General features: G+C 35.4%; 1 protein-coding gene across 1 annotated transcript in view; it reads left to right on the forward strand.

Moving 5' to 3' along the window:
* LOC149780130 (SUN domain-containing ossification factor-like) overlaps nt 1-17928 on the forward strand; it is a 122797-nt gene that overhangs the window by 43255 nt on the left and 61614 nt on the right. Inside the window, exons 4-7 of the mRNA XM_089936905.1 lie at nt 4197-4321; nt 10511-10711; nt 13513-13714; nt 16249-16366. Of these exons, the coding sequence (XP_089793031.1) occupies nt 4197-4321; nt 10511-10711; nt 13513-13714; nt 16249-16366 (646 nt within the window). The remainder of the gene's footprint in view (nt 1-4196; nt 4322-10510; nt 10712-13512; nt 13715-16248; nt 16367-17928) is intronic.

The following is a 17928-nucleotide window of genomic DNA, read 5'->3' on the forward strand; positions in this document are numbered from 1 at the left end:
GTAGTGAGAAAAACCACATCAGCAAAAGCATGACAGCCTTGTACCTGGATTATAGGTTTTCAGTATTAAAAAGACTAAACCTATGGGCACTTTAACAAAAGAAGGTTGCTATGTCACAAATTTACATCCGGGTCTCCACCAGAGGTACAATCTGGTCAGTCTTGCTAGAGAAGCTGCACTTATCCATTACAATATACATGATGGTGCACCAATCTTGTTCAGTAGGAGCATATTGTTATGTGTTTAGGCTGTCATAAACAGTAACAAGAAAAAAGTGAAGACAACAAGCCTTGTAAAATTTTACAAATAATTTTTTTTCCCTAGAAAAACAAGGGACTAATTAGGAAAAGAACTTACGGTTTTAAGAATCAAATCCAAAAATAATCCAAGAATAATCCAAGAACTAAAAATTAAAAGTCCTAATAATAAAATGTTCTAATGACTCTAAGTTCAAGTCCTGATTAAATCCATAATGGAACGCAATGACATGTGCTGTAATCAGTGTAGTACTGATGTCTCTACAGTTCTTTCTTGAACTACAGAAAATAATATACCAGTTTTTAATTACGAATAAAATTTCAGTAAATGTCTTTGTCCAAGATTTCTGTTTGAGCACTTAAATACTCTCATGGAAAAGAATTAATAATTCCAAAAAATAGAATTTCAACTCAAACTGGTCACAACAACAACAAAAAAACCGTACGTTCAAGTGTACAAAAGCCCAACTGAAATTATTTCTCAAAACATCACATCTGGCTACAGCACAAAACAGACACCCCGTTAAGGGTCAACCCAATATAGCCTCGATTTTACTCTAACTTACACAGTAAGAATGAATAAAACAAATAAAGAAAAGAAGTTGTTTACTGATTCTGAATTAAGGTCAGGAACTAGGTCAGTGTTAAGATACAAAGTTCTAATATTAGGTGTTTATGAAAAAAAAACAGGTCAAACTAATTTCTGGAAAATGTCAAATTCCAATAAATAAAATTACATTACAATAGCATGCAATGCAATGGAGTAAAAATAAAATAAAACTAACAAACAAACAATTAAATTAAATCAGATATAAATTAAATCAAATATACATAACAATATCCATAATAAAAATGCAATTAAATGGCATCCAGTTTATAATATTAAGTATATCTCTGATGAGGAGACAAAAAATGCGTGGAAAAGTAAGATCTTATCTACAGGCATAGATGGTAGGTCAATGAACGATTTGAACAATGCTATCATCTGCAGCAGACATTATGAAAATGGAGATTAAATAAATTTACCAACGATTATTTGGAAATCGGCAATGAAATCATGTGACCAGATGCCAATTCAACAGATTTATTGTCCAATGCCAGCTTTATTTTAGGAATGAAAGTGATTCTTCTCAAACTACTTCTCAACCCTTAACACATGAAGCCAGCCAAGAGATTTTAAATCACCAAATAGCTTACAAACGAAACTGACAGGTCTTAATACAGACCTTTCTAAACCACCATGATCCATCCAAATTTTAAATTCAAAACCAAGATAAAAATTTTTAAAAGATAATGACATTTAGATTTTTCACAAATCAGAGCAAGAGTACTTTATCTCAAGGTAATTGACAGTCAGATTTTCCCCCCAAAAGATAAAACCCCCGGAAATGTAAATGGTCAGCCCCTGACATTACTCATACTTTGCTTCAGTAGCATCATTATTATGATGATGGTTATGACGATGATAATAATGATGACGATAGCAAAATCAAATTGTAATTATGTTGTGTTGATTACTCTGTCGACTCATCCTTCAATGATTTTGCAACTCACGGTCAGGTTTACTCTTCGCTATATTGATTTTGCAACTCACGGTCAGGTTTACTCTTCACTATATTGATTTTGCAACTCACGGTCAGGTTTACTCTTCGCTATATTAATTTTGCAGCTCACGGTCAGGTTTACTCTTCACTATATTGATTTTGCAACTCACGGTCAGGTTTACTCTTTGCTATATTGATTTTGCAACTCACGGTCAGGTTTACTCTTCACTGTATTGATTGTTGACTTTTACCTTTGACGATACTTGGATGTAATGCAGTTATGTCACAACATCTTTTCTTAAAGCGTCCATACTTATCTACCTATCAAGGGCCATATTTCTAATCCAGTTCATTTCAGGTTACAATATGGGCTAATATTATTAACATTAAGGTCTTAAACGAGTTGGATAATGAGCAGGATCCATGCATACTAATGAGATGTCCATCTCTATGATTGGATGATCTTGTTAGCCACATTGTTAATTTCTGATTTTGATTAAACTTAGAATGTGTGCTCATATAATCAAGATCTGTGAATGATTTTGATAATATCCTGCACAAGTTCGATAATGAGGAAGATGCATGCACATTGAGGAGATGATCTGGTATTACATTGGCATAACTTGTTGCCACCAGTAAACCATATTTTTAATTCCACTTTGACTCATTTTAAAATTAAGGACTTTTATGGGTTCAGTAATGAGCATGGTCCATAGTAATAATGATATATGTATCTTTATAAAGAATGCAAAATCATATGGCAAATATCCAGCAAGGGATCACATGTGTCAAGGATTGATTAAGATAAATGCAATAAACTGACCACAAACAAGACTAAGATATTTTTGTAAAAATAATGTGGGAGTGCGAGAGGTACAGTTGAATTCAGGGAATCTCCAGCAAAAAAAGGTAGGGTTGTTATGTCTGTAATAAATTTAAAGGCTTAATTCCTGTAGAAACTGCCATGTAAAGTTTTGCAAACAATGTTTTTTTTTTGTTTTATTTGTTTGTCTTTTTTATGTTTTGTATTTGCCTTTGAAAAAGACTCTTTAAGAGGCAAAAGTGCTTAGGCTAGTCAGATACAAGTTTTGCACCATTCATTGTCAGTTTATTGCATATATATATATATATATATATATATATATATATATATATATATATATATATATATATATATATATATATATATATATATAATCAGGTTTGGATCAGACATGGAACATATACTTGTATCATCAAAATATTGGACTGTGTCAGTAATGAGTGAGGTAAATACAAAGTTTTTGAGGTGATCTTGTGTTCGATTTGCTGTGGAAGCCATAACACTTATCAAATTTTTATGAAATTTTGAATATGGAATTATATTATCAAGAATTTGGGTAATTTTGAAAGTAAGTTGGAACCATGCATATTAATGAGGTGATCTTGCATCTTATTGGTTGGCATACATTTAATCTGTTGAGTTTACCATCAAGTCCTGTCAACTTGATATAAATCTTGCAAGATATTTTAAGTATGATGTGTTGTTACAATGCTACACAAGTCTTCTTTTTGTTCTTACAATTCTACACAAGTCTTCTTTGTTCTTACAATACCTCAAAAGTCCTTTTTGTATTCTTACAGTGCTACACAAGTCCTCTTTTTGTTCTTACAATGCTACACAAGTCTTCTTTGTTCTTACAATACCTCAAAAGTCCTTTTTGTATTCTTACAGTGCTACACAAGTCCTCTTTTTGTTCTTACAATGCTATACAAGTCCTCTTTGTGTTCTTACCATGCTACACAAGTCCTCTTTTTGTTCTTACAATGCTACACAAGTCCTCTTTGTTCTTACAATGCCTCAAAAGTACTTTTTGTTTTTACAGTGCTACACAAGTCCTCTTTGTGTTCTTACAGTGTTACACAAATTCTCTTTGTTCTTACAATGCCTCAAAAGTCCTTTTTGTGTTTTTACAGTGCAACACAAGTCCTCTTTGTGTTCTTACAGTGCTACACAAATCCTCTTTGTTCTTACAATGCTACACAAGTCCTCTTTGTTCTTACAATGCTACACAAGTCCTCTTTGTGTTCTTACAAGCACTACACAAGTCCTCTTTGTGTACTTACAATGCTATACAAGTCCCCTTTGAGAAATGGTTAACTGTTGTACTAAGAATGGGAGCAATATCAAGCCTACTTGGACATCTTGGTATTCTATATGAGCAGGTGTGTCTTTTAAGGCAGTTTTCACTGTTTTTGAAAATACTTTGAGGATCCATCCTCAGTACATGTCTTAATATAAACTATTAATTGGCACCATATAACCAATACTGTGCTGTAAAACCTTGCACACACACAAACACACACACACACACACACACACACCCTGATTAACCAGGAATAACTTTCTTTGAAGGACCTACAGAAAAATGTGGACCTTAGTTCAGTACTCCTATTTCCGTCATCACCATCTTCATTATCATCATCACCAGTAGCAGCAGCAGAATCCTCTAGTATGACAACACAGACCCAGGAAGCCATGTATGTATAATCTAAATACAGTCTTCTTAATCTAATGCCTTTATATCTCTGGCCATATTGATCTGAGAATATCCAGGATGGTTGTTGGTGTTGGTCTTAGAACTGTTTCTGTATATAACTTAGGACAAAAAATACCATTAACACACAGCTATAACAGTTAGCAGTGATCCAAGTTGCAAGTTAAAAGTTGCATTTGCAATTAAAAATGTGTGTTTGCAAGTGAAATTTATTAGCAGCAATTGCTGAAATTTTACATGGGTGTTGAATGAAGACAGTCTTTCTATCTCACATTAAGAAATGGGGGCACAGACAACTAATTATGTTTCTCACAGACCGGAATGTTAATTTTATTTTGAATTTTTTTTCTTTACTTTTGTTGTATCACATGCAAAACATACATGCATCTATGCAGGTGTAAACCTGTTTGTTTGTTTGGGACATTTAATGCTATAAATGGCAGCTGTTGGAGGAAGAACCTGCAAAACCCCTGGGATGTACCATTGACCCACAGGAAGCTACTGGCAAGCTTTCTCACATAACCAATGCAAACATAGTTGAGAAGTCATTAATCTCCAAAGGTGAGTTCCTTATACCACTCGGCAACTCATAGTAAACTTGTACAACAATGAAAATGATATGATGCAATGCATAGTTTTGAGTGACCTATATAAAAAATTAAGCCTGGTGAGATTTCTTGGCAAATATTGTTTACTTAAAGAAAATTAACCCATAAATTAGCTGCTTTTAGTATTCCTCCACTACCCTAGTGTCATGTTTAAATTATGAAATCCGTAACAGTTACCACATAACTCATTCAACAACCTGGTAAAACTATTAAAAAAAACCCCCCAAAACAAAGGTCAAACAAAAAGGGAAACTTCCAGCAAAGAATTAGATTCTAAAATTATGTGAAAAAAAGAAAATAAAAACCCAAAACATTATCACTCAAGAAATCACTTGAAAGCTGAGACTTTACAAAGAGTAGTGACCAGACTTTTGGAGGAACAAGGTATGATTCTGGTCTTCACCTGCACTGTTAGAGTAATGCTATTGATTTGGGTTTTCATGCAGATAACTTGCTAGATATACAGTGTCAGAGATATTCCATTTCATCATGTTGATGGTCAACTATGATGACACTGTTGACCTACTTTAAATAGGCACAGATTGGTCTCATATCTATCAAACCTGACTGAAACTCGGCATGTTACTTATAGGCTGAGAACCAGACTAGTCACATGTAAAGGTGGTAGTTTGATGCACAAACCTAGTCTCAAAAGTCACATGTAAAGGTGGCAATTTGATGCACACACTAGTCTCAAATGTCACATGTAAAGGTGGCATTTGATGCACAAGCCTAGTCTCAAAAATCACATGTAAAGGTGGCATTTGATGCACACACTAGTCTCAAATGTCACATGTAAAGGTGGCTATTTGATGCACACACTAGTCTCAAAAATCACATGTAAAGGTGGCATTTGATGCACAAGCCTAGTCTCAAAGTCACATGTATAGGTGGCAATTTGATGCACACACCTAGTCTCAAAAGCCACATGTAAAGGTGGCATTTGATGCACACACTAGTCTCAAATGTCACATGTAAAGGTGGCAATTTGATGCACACATTAGTCTCAAAAATCACATGTAAAGGTGGCATTTGATGCACAAGCCTAGTCTCAAAGTCACATGTATAGGTGGCAATTTGATGCACACACCTAGTCTCAAAAGCCACATGTAAAGGTGGCATTTGATGCACACACTAGTCTCAAATGTCACATGTAAAGGTGACAATTTGAGGCACAAGCCTAGTCTCAAAAGTCACATGTAAAGGTGGCATTTTGATGCATAAGCCTAGTCTAAAAAATCACATATAAATGTGGCAATTTGATGCACAGGTCTATAGTCTCAAAAGTCACGTATAAAGGTGGCAGTTTGATGAACAAGCCTGAAGTCTCAAAAGTCACATGTAAAGGTCGCAGTTTGATGCACAAGCCTAGTCTCAAAAGTCACATGTAAAGGTCACAGTTTGATGAACAAGCCTGAAGTCTCAAAAGTCACATGTAAAGGTCACAGTTTGATGCATAAGCCTAGTCTCAAAAGTCACATGTAAAGGTCGCAGTTTGATGCACAAGCCTAGTCTCAAAAGTCACATGTAAAGGTGGCAGTTTGATGAACAAGCCTGAAGTATCAAATGTCACATGTAAAGGTGGCAATTTGATGCACAAGCCTAGTCTCAGAAGCCACATGTAAAGGTTGTTGTTGTTATAGGGTTTGACGCCATTTTTCAGCACAATATAGGCTATACATGGCGGCCAGTATTAATGGTGGAGGAAGAACCCAAGAAAACCTCGGAAAGAACCACCGACCCACGAGAAGCTACCGGCAAGCTTTCTCACATATCCACATTGGCCAAGCCCAAGACTCGAACCCACGCAGACAGAGGTGAGATGGCAGTGATCCGTGATGGAGAGTGCTTTAGACCACTCGGTCACTTGGGGGCCCCACATGTTAAGGTGGCAGTTTGATGCACAGGCCTACCATCTCAAAAGTCACATGTAAAGGCGGCATTTTGATGAACAAGCCTGAAGTCTCAAATGTGACATGTAAAGGTGGCAATTTGATGCACACACCTTGTTTCAAAAGTCACATGTAAAAGTGCCAATTTGATGCACACACTAGTCTCAAAAGTCACATGTAAAAGTGGCAGATTGATGCACAGGCATACAGTCTCGAAAGTCACATATAAAGGTGGCAATTTGATGCAACACTAGTCTCAAAGTCACATATATAGGTGACAATTTGATGCACACACCTATTCTCAAAGTCACATGATGTAAGTTTGGTTTTCAGTACATTTCTAAAGTGTGCTCAATTGACAATTTACACTTGGCAGAGTTTGAATTTTAGTAACAAATGTGACTATTTTATCTGCAACTTGCGAAACTGTTAAAAAATTGATTGAAGCAAAAATGGCCCATTTTTTTATCATTTCACTCAAAGTGAAGGTAAGTAAAACAGGTACAGAAATTAATTCATAATTTTATGCTTTACAAATATATTACATTATTAAATAAAACTTTGGTATGGTCTCATGATCGACATGGATTATGCCCTTGAAAATTATTTCATGTATTTCATCAAAGTCCTCAAAAAGTAAAAAATTCAATAGTGGCATGAACCCTGTGGTAAATAAGGCAGTTGTTTCATACACTGTTTGGATACACATTAGACTTTGAACCATATTTGCTAGTATACATGGAGTATCCTTGAGAATGGTAGATCCAAGTGTTAGAAGTCAAGGTCACTGTGTGAATGGATGTTTATCTGTGTGTTGGGGGGCAATTTCATGAGTGGACTGCTTCTTCTGTTTTATATATGGATTCCTATCAGATCTGTTTTATATGTGGATTCCTATCAGATCTGTTTTATATATGGATTCCTATCAGATCTGTTTTACATATGGATTCCTATCTGATCTGTTTTGCATATGGATTCCTATCTGATCTGTTTTGCATATGGATTCCTATCCGATCTGTTTTATATATGGATTCCTATCCGATCTGTTTTATATTTGGATTCCTATCAGATCTGTTTTACATATGGATTCCTATCCGATCTGTTTTACATATGGATTCCTATCCGATCTGTTTTATATATGGATTCCTATCAGATCTGTTTTATATATGGACTCCTATCAGATCTGTTTTACATATGGATTCCTATCAGATCTGTTTTATATATGGATTTGTATCAGATTTAGCAAGAATTAGTTGAATTGAAAAATTGTATTGTAAAATTGTTAGAGGAGAGAGTTACAGGAGTTGTTTTGGCTGTGCTACAAAAGCTATAGTGACATTGTCAAAGGAAAGGCTGTACATTTACATATTTTATTCCCTACAATGACAATGATGTTACCCTTGGGCGTCCTTTCAGTTGCCATACTTTTGTTAAAGTCTGCATGTATGTCAGCTCATGCACATGTTAGGTATCCATGTTTAATATACCCACATTTATTTTTAGTATTTAGTCCCACATAAACCTCCAATTATTTTTAGTTATTTTAATAATCCCACATAAACCTACATTTATTTCTAGTTACTTTAATAGTACCTCTTAAACCTACATTTGTTATTAGCCATTTTTAAAGTGCTACATAAACCTGCATTTATTTGTAGTTATTTTAATAGTTCCACATAAATCCAAATTTATTTTTAATTATTTGAATAATACTACATTGATCTTCAATTAGTTATAGTGATTTTAAAATACTTCATAAACCTACATTTATTTCTAGTTATTTCAATTGTCCCTGATAAACCTACATTTATTGCTAATTATTTATAAAGTACTACACAAACCTACATTTATTTCTAGTTATTTCACTAGTCTCTGATAAGCCTACATTTATTATTAATTATTTTAAAAGTCCCCAATAAACCTACATTTATTACTAGTTATTTTAATAGTGTTGCATAAACCTACATTTATTAATATTCATTTTTATAGCCTCTGATAAACCTATTTATTACTAATTATTTTAATAGTCCCACATAAACCTACATTTATTACTATTTATTTTAATAGCATCACATAAACCTACATTTATTTCTAGTTATTTTAATAGTGTCAAATAAACCTATGTATATTTCTAGTTATTTTAGTAGTACCACACAAATTGTAATTAAGTTTTAGTACGTGTATAATCTTGTACGGAATGAGACAGGTTTATCATGATGTCATGTCATGTCACATAGACCTTGTCATTTTCATTCAGTCTCGGTATGGTGCCAGTAACAGCTGTTCACATGACTCATTTAAATTGCAAGAAACTACCCCATTTAGTATTTTTAAATCAAACTGCAAACAACATGCTGTCACAAATATGATGGCAAGACAGGGTCTGTGTTCTACTCCTAACAAACTGCAAACACCCAGCTCAGCCTGCTTATTATGTGATGGCAGATCTGCATATGTACAGTCTGAGGCTGGACTTTAAACATGTATATGTGGTAGTGTCATTGGAGTAAATGTCAAAAGCAACCCAGATTATAGATCTACACCATCTGTCACATGGATTATTTAATATCCGGAAATTTTTTATCAACCTAGGAATCAGTCAGTTTTTTACATGAAATTTAGCAGTCACAGCAAAATTGTTTGCCATTAAATATTGATATGGGTGGTATAATAATAATAATAATAATAATAATAATAATAATAATAATAATAATACTTTGTATATAGGTAACTCAATTAATGCAATACTGCTCTCCCTTGAAGCCTTCTGCTTAAAATGTAGAAACATTATATACAATATTTACAACATAATATCGTGGGTCGGTGGTTCTTCCCGGGGTTTTTCCTCCACCATTAATACTGGTCGCCATACATAGCCTATCGTGTGCTGAAAAATGGCGATAAACCCCACAACAACAACAACTACAACATAATATAAAGTGTCAGGGTGATTCTGGCAAAATAATTATCATAGCACCTGTTATCTCACTAAATGTGGACCTATTTAGGCAAAGATTCCTTAATTAATTTCAAATTTAGGGGATTGTTTTATTGTATGCAGCAGTTTTGTTTTGAAAGTCACTGATGGTTGCTAGAGATTATTTTAGCGACTGAATTTCCTAACAAAAGAACATCCAGAAATAAATGTGTCAAGCTTTTATTACTTCGACAATAAACTTTCCAAGAAAGATGGAAAGACATTAATAATTGATTATTGTTATAATGGGTTAAATAGGATCCTGGCATGTTAGGGAAAAAATGTATTGACTACTTGGAAATGTCTACTGCCAGTATTATAGTGATGTGTGTTGCAATACACTATGAGTTTGTGTATGTTGAAATGCATTATTAATGTGTGTTGCAATACTTTAATAGTTGATGTTTGTTGAAATACAATATTGTTGTGTCATGAAATACATTAATAGTTGATGTATGTTGAAATACAATATTACTGTGGAATGAAATACATTAATAATTGATGTATATTGAAATACAATATTATTTTGTGATGAAATACATTAATAGTTAATGTATGTTGAAATACATTAATAGTGAATGTGTGTTGCAATACAGGGATGGTAATAACTTCAATCTGTTGTATATTTTTCCACTTCCAAACAAATATGTAGTCCTTCATTAATGATATGTTTGTTACCATTTCTTTCAAACCAGTTTAAGTTCTACTCCAGAGCTAATTGAGACAAGCTATGTTGAACCAATCAGTGAACAGCAGAGGACCAATCAAACATCAGAGTTGACACCATTAAAAACGATTTCAACAGTTTTTGTAGAGTTGTCACATGACTCTGTAACCTCAGAAACACAGGAAGTCTCAGTATTGGAAAAGCTTGTGACAGAGCAGATTTTGCAGAGGTAAGTGTATTCGCCCAGCAACCTGATAAACACAGGAAACCTTTTGTATTGGGAAAGCTTCTCACAGAACAGATAATACGAGGTCATGGTAAGTGTTAGTAAGGCTGTGAAAATTAAAAGTTTTGTTGTTGTTGTAAATTACAGTTTTAATAACAGTTAAATATTCCTGTAATGTTATCATGCAAAGTAAACCCTCAATTTTGCAACATAATAAAATTTGGCATATAATCCAAATACTGAATATACATATTAATGAAGAAAATTTGGCATATAATCCAAATGATTGTGTCAAGGATATGTTGAATGTAACAAAGGTGGGGAATCTAATGATTTTTGTTCATTTGTTTAGCACTACTATACAGCATCTAGTTAGTCAAGTGGTCTGCTTTGTACTAGAACAGAATATAGCAATTATTTAAAATAATTGAAAATATAGCATGGAAATATTTCATTAGACATGGACAGTCTATGTGAGTAGGAACGGCTGGAAAGTCTATATTTATATGCATGTGTCTTGTCATAGCATATTATCATATAAACTTTCTGTTAACTTCTCCTTTTCCATGTGATAACTTCAGTTCTACAGCATTTACCTTTGCCAAGCTCAATGGGTAAGCTCTCGATAAAGGTCAAAGGTTAATGTTGCTGTGACATTGAGAAGATAAATGGTTCCTGCATAATAATATTAGTTCAGCATTTCAGATCTGGATATGGATGAGACTTTGTGGATAACTTGCATCCAGGAGAAGGAAAATGCCTTTTTATGTTGGGGTTGGGGATGGGGTCAGAGATCAAGGTCACTGTTGGGAAAAAGAAAAATGGTTTTTACACCATAACATTAGTTCTGCATTTCAGAGATGGATCAAACTTGTTGAATGCTTCACTAATTGTAAAGAAGAAACTCCTCAATTTTAGGGCAAATGGTCAAAGTTCAAGGTCATTATGACAGAAGAAAAATGAACTCAGCACAAAAAATTTCAAGTTCTTGATTGGGTACCTCCACCAAAGTTTGTTGATGACTTGCATGTTACATAAGAAAGAAACCTATTGTTTTGAGGTCATAAGGTCAAGGTCACTGTGACTGAAAGAAACAATTAATGGCTTTTACAGGGCAACTTGTTTTCTGGAGTACGTTTCTTGACCTTGTAGTTGGTGTGCATTTAGGTTAATAAAGAAAATTGTCGATTTTTGGGGTGATCAAAATAGGTGGAGTCACAATCACATTAAATCTAATAAAAAGAAACTTGTTTCTGCAGAGTGTGTGTGTGATTTGGATTTTTAATGTAGCTTTAAATTTTTTGAAGATATATTGCTGTTGAATCTGCAGTGTGGCAGTTTATATAGATGTCTAGCACTGGGGCATCATGTAGCATGATGTCTCACCCAGTCACATTGTCCTGACACCATGCCTATCAGTCCTAACACAAACCTCTTAATGCTGAGTGACAAATGAGGCAGCAGCTCGGGCCAAGGTTCAAATCCGAGGCAGATGCTATAACCCTTAGGCTACCGGAGCAGTGTGGTTTCTGCATAGTAATTTTACTTAAAACCACATATCTTGAATAGTGAATAATACATATAATTCATCAAGCAGATCAAAAAATTAAATCTTTTTATGAGTGGCAATGCTTCGAGTGACAGTGCTATGAATGGCAATGCTACGAGTGACAGTGCTACGAGTGGCAATGCTATGAGTGACAATACTATGAGTGGCAATGCTACGAGTGACAGTGCTATGAGTGGCAATGCTATGAGTGACACTGCTATGAGTGGCAGTGCTACAAGTGACATCACTAATAAGTTTATCACCCATGAGATGAAATATATTCATTATTCACAAAGACAGCAAACTTCTCTCAGATGTATAGGCTTAACATTATGTGTAACAGAATGAAGTAGTAGATTTCTTATTGTATCCAGTGCAATAATGTCAGCTGTTTACTGTTTATGTTCTGTTGTATCTCTTGTTTATTCACAATGAAAATATCAGCGGTAGCATAATTGTGTTCCCTAATTCATAGCAAAACTATAACAACAAAAAAGGTGTTGTGGCATTTGAACCTGGTACTTAGTGTGTCAAACGACAATGCTTACCTATACACTAACCAGGTGACACAATGGCAGTTATCAATATTCTGTGATCATAATGTTATCATTATCACCATAAAGAAAAAATTGTTTTAACAATTCACTCCAGTGAAATATCAAATTATTTTTTTGAAAATCCACTAATTCATGGGTTTGCATGCAGTAAAACTATAACGTAATGTCATATGTAATAATTCACACGACAAGATCTCAAAATTCTAAACCAGGTAAAATCAATGAATTATTGATGATGAATTGTTAGTATAATTGGTTACAATCGAATCAGCCAAGATGTCGTAAATTATATTACTGGCCCTTTGTCATAGGTAACAAGTTAACGTTGTTCATCATAACAAGTCCTCTGTTGTTTGAAATATGCTATACATGTCCAGTTCTAATCTTCTAGTTGTGGCTGTGGGATTTATATTTTTTTTATCAATAAAAAAAGAAAATTCATACTTTATCCACAATTATAATAGATCAAAATTTGCAAGACATACAATTGTTTACTTCAGTAAATATCCCCATTGTTTATAAAATCCTCTTTTTTTCTTCTCCTTCAAACGATGTGTAGGGTGGGTGATTTTCCACCTAAACTTTTAAGTTCTAGAATAGACCCTGTATTTGATGTCTTTGAAACAGTGGGTATTTAAGAGAATGAGAAAATTTTGTTATAGCATGAAGTAATTGTTACAGTATTTTATCTTAAACAGTGACATACATAGTGCAGTAACCAGTCCCATATCACAGACCTCATCTGATATACCAGTAGATATAACACAGTCCCAGTCAGAAGAGGCATCTATAATACAGTCCCAGTCAGAAGAGGCATCTATAACACAGTCTGCCCTCCCAGAAGAGCCATCAGGAATCCATGGCAAAGTCCTTTTAGATGAGAAAATAATCACTTCAGAGGTGAGTATAAAAGAAAGTGGAAAAATAACATAGTCGATTTTTAATGTGAATATTGTTCTAATATATGATGTATCATATTCAATAATACTCCTTAAGTCAAAAATAGAGACTGTTCATATCATCTCCATCACTACTATTCTACTATTGCAGTCTTACTGGCTTCCACTCAGTCATTAATATTGTACTCCTGCAGTCTTACCAGCTTCCACTCAGTCATTAATATTGTACCCCTGCAGTCTTACCGACTTCCACTCAATTATTAATATTGTATGCCTGCAGTCTTACCAGCTTCCACTGAGTCATTAATATTGTACCCCTGCAGTCTTACCAGCTTCCACTCAATCATTAATATTGTACGCCTGCAGCCCTGCTGGCTTCCACTTAATCATTAATATTCTATGCCTGCAGCCATACTGGCTTCCACTTAATCATTAATATTCTATGCCTGCAGCCATACTGGCTTCCACTTAATCATTAATATTATATGCCTGCAGCCATGCTGGCTTCCACTCAATCACTAATATTCTACACCTGCAGTCATTCTGGCTTCCATTCAATCATTAATATTCTACCCCTCTATTCCTGAACGCCATACTGACTTCCATTCAATCACTAATATTCTACCACTGCAGCCTTACTAGCTTCCACTCAATCTCTAGTGCTCTTGTATTTTACTTTGACTTAAGATTACTAAAGTAAGTCATTAGAATGGGATTATTTTATAATTTATTGTGCTCCACTGCTTGCTGAGGGTCATCTTGATTTACTCCCACTGCGTGCATAGGGTCATATTGATTTACTCCCACTGTTTGCAGAGGGTTGTCTTGATTTACTCCCACTGCTGGCAGAGGGTCGTCTTGATTTACTCCCACTGCTTGCAGAGGGTTGTCTTGATTTACTCCCACTGCTTGCAGAGGGTTGTCTTGATTTACTCCCACTACTGGCAGAGTTTTGTCTTGATTTACTCCCACTGCTTGCAGATGGTCTTCTCGATTTACTCCCGTTGCTTGCAGAGGGTCATCTTGAGTTACTCCCACTGCTTGCAGAGGGTCATCTTGATTTACTCCCACTGCTTGCAGAGAGTCATCCTAATTTACTGTATATACTAGCTTTAGAGCATAGTCCATTAGCAAACTACATAAACCCTGATCATCCATTGCATAAGGCACTTTTTTTGTTCTATGGATTACTGTAACAACTGCAGAGACCCAGATCTGCCAGCACATCGTGTTATCTGTTCCTGGTGTGTGCAGTTTACAGTGGACTCGGCTTACAAGCGAGTATATGCTTTAGTGCTTTTGGTCACATAAAGTTTGTTACCAATCGTTTATAGAATTCACTGAATTAAATATGGTAGGCTTAATTGTATGCATATGTTGATGACCTGATTTGTCTTTTTTTCAGGTCATTACAGCAGTTTTTCACTGTTTTACATGTGTTGGAACTTTTTGGGCTTGGGGTAGACAGATGAAATTTTGGTAGGCTTGTTTTTATTTTTATGTAGATGACCTATTAGATTTTCAGGCCATTACTGCAGTTTTTCAGTGTTTTAGATATGTTGGAACTTTTTGGACATCGGGTAAACACATGCAATTTGGTAGGCTTGTTTTTGCTTTTTTGGATGACCTAATTAGATTTTCAGGACATTACAGCAGTTCCTTAGAAAATTACAATGTTTTGTGATTTTTTTAAAATATGTATATGTTGATGACCTGGTTAGAATTTCACGAAACTATGGCAGTGTTTCAGACCATTTCTAATTTTAAAATTCTTTTTTTAAAATATATTTTGTTTTGCATTGTATGCATACCATATGTTTTAGTCACAAATCAAGTTGTGCATATGTATTGATACAAGTGAATTTGTTCTTATATTTGCATATTTGTTGATTGGTCATTATTATATTTTACTTGGTGTGACTTTGCAGCCACTTATCTGTTAGTCAGTTCTCCATGTACTTCATCTGTAATAACTGAGAAGATGATCAAATATTTCTTGTTTTTTGGGTTGAGATGGGAATATGACAAGAATGGTTTTTGGATCCTGGATTCAGTTCTCCTTTAAAGAAAGTGGGGTGGTTCAAGGCCACATTCTAATTGGTACATATATACATCATGCACTTTTGTGTGAACGCTAATTGAATGATGGTGGTTACATTTGGTACAATGTTTCATGAGGATAAGCTATATACCAAAATATTTTGGATCCTTGCTACAGCCCAGTATATGGAGAGTGGCTGGGTATGTAGTCATACATGAGGAAGTGTTCATATTTGCCGTTGCTTCCATTTCTAGCTACTATGTGAAATTCCACATGAAGATCAAAACATGACCTCCAGGGGAAACAAGTTAGTGAAAGTGTATTCATGCTTTTAGCCTATTAGTTGATATTTTCCATCTTCCACATTCCATGGGAATACAATGTCTGATTGGTGTTTTGACCTATTTTGTATTTAAATGAAAAAGATAGAAAGAAAACTTCATCTGGACTATTTATCATGCCTGATTCAAAGATACATTTTATATTTACTACAGGAAATTACTGAACCTCTAAAAGCAGGTGAAGAACCAGTCAACACAGGGGCAGATAAACCAGAAGATTTTCCATCTTTCAATGAGTGGCTTGCTGAACAGGAGAAAACCAAACATGATGGTAAGAACCAGTTCAAAGTTTAAAAAGGAGTGTATAGCACAGCTAAAGCAAAGTTCAGTTTTGACCTACTAGAGCCCAAGGATCAAATCATGTGTGATCAGTGGTTCTTGTTGTTGTTGTTGTTGTTGTAGGGTTTAACGCCATTTTTCAGCACACGATAGGCTATACATGGCGGCCAGTATTATGGTGGAGGAAGAACCCGAGAAATCCACGGAAAGAACCACCGACCCTTGAGAAGCTGCTGGCAGGCTTTCTCACATACCCACATTGGCCGAATCCGAGACTCGAACCTACGCAGACAGAGGTGAGATGGCAGTGATCCATAACGGAGAGCGCTTTAGACCACTCGGCCACTCGGGGCCCCAATGGTTCTTGTAGGTTCTTTGGAATAAGGTTGTAGATTATGTTATGTTGTTGTAGGGTTTAATGCCATTTTTCAGCACACGATAGGCTATACATGGCGGCCAGTATTATGGTGGAGGAAGAACCCGAGAAATCCACGGAAAGAACCACCGACCCTTGAGAAACTGCTGGCAGGCTTTCTCACATACCCACATTGGCCGAATCCGAGACTCGAACCTACGCAGACAGAGGTGAGATGGCAGTGATCCATAACGGAGAGCGCTTTAGACCACTCGGCCACTCGGGGCCCCAATGGTTCTTGTAGGTTCTTTGGAATAAGGTTGTAGATTATGTTATGTTGTTGTAGGGTTTAATGCCATTTTTCAGCACACGATAGGCTATACATGGCGGCCAGTATTATAGTGGAGGAAGAACCCGAGAAATCCACGGAAAGAACCACCGACCCTTGAGAAACTGCTGGCAGGCTTTCTCACATACCCACATTGGCCGAATCCGAGACTCGAACCTACGCAGACAGAGGTGAGATGGCAGTGATCCATAACGGAGAGCGCTTTAGACCACTCGGCCACTCGGGGCCCCAATGGTTCTTGTAGGTTCTTTGGAATAAGGTTGTAGATTATGTTATGTTGTTGTACGGTTTAATGCCATTTTTCAGCACACGATAGGCTATACATGGCAGCTAGTATTAATGGTGGAGGAAGAACCCGGGAAAGAACCACCGACCCACGAGAAGCTACTGGCAAGCTTTCTCACATCCTCACATTGTCCGAATCTGAGACTCGAACCCATGCAGACAGAGGTGAGATGGCAGTGATCCGTAACGGAGAGCGCTTTAGACCACTCTGCCACTTGGGGCCCCCTACAGATTATGTTCTATAAACAACCTAAAAACTCCCAAGGAATCTATTAGGAGACTAACTTCACCAAACTACATTGTACAGTTAATATAAAATTAAAAAAATTTGATACTGCAACCAATATCTTATTTTACTGTTATGATTCTAGGTATTAAAATATGTAACAGAAAGAAATGAAACAAACAATTTAAGTAAAATAAACAAATTATTTGTTTCTCTATTTAAAAAAAGTAAAATTCAAGACACGCTTTAAGTGTTGTGAGTTAAATCCCAAATAATCCTAAATGTGTTATCACAAGTGCAAAAGCATCCAATGTTCCAAATTAATTCCAGTAGTCTTGA

Source organism: Sinohyriopsis cumingii, chromosome 16 (genome assembly GCF_028554795.1).
Source record: "Sinohyriopsis cumingii isolate HCF-2022 chromosome 16, ASM2855479v2, whole genome shotgun sequence".
Lineage (NCBI taxonomy): Eukaryota > Metazoa > Mollusca > Bivalvia > Unionida > Unionidae > Sinohyriopsis > Sinohyriopsis cumingii.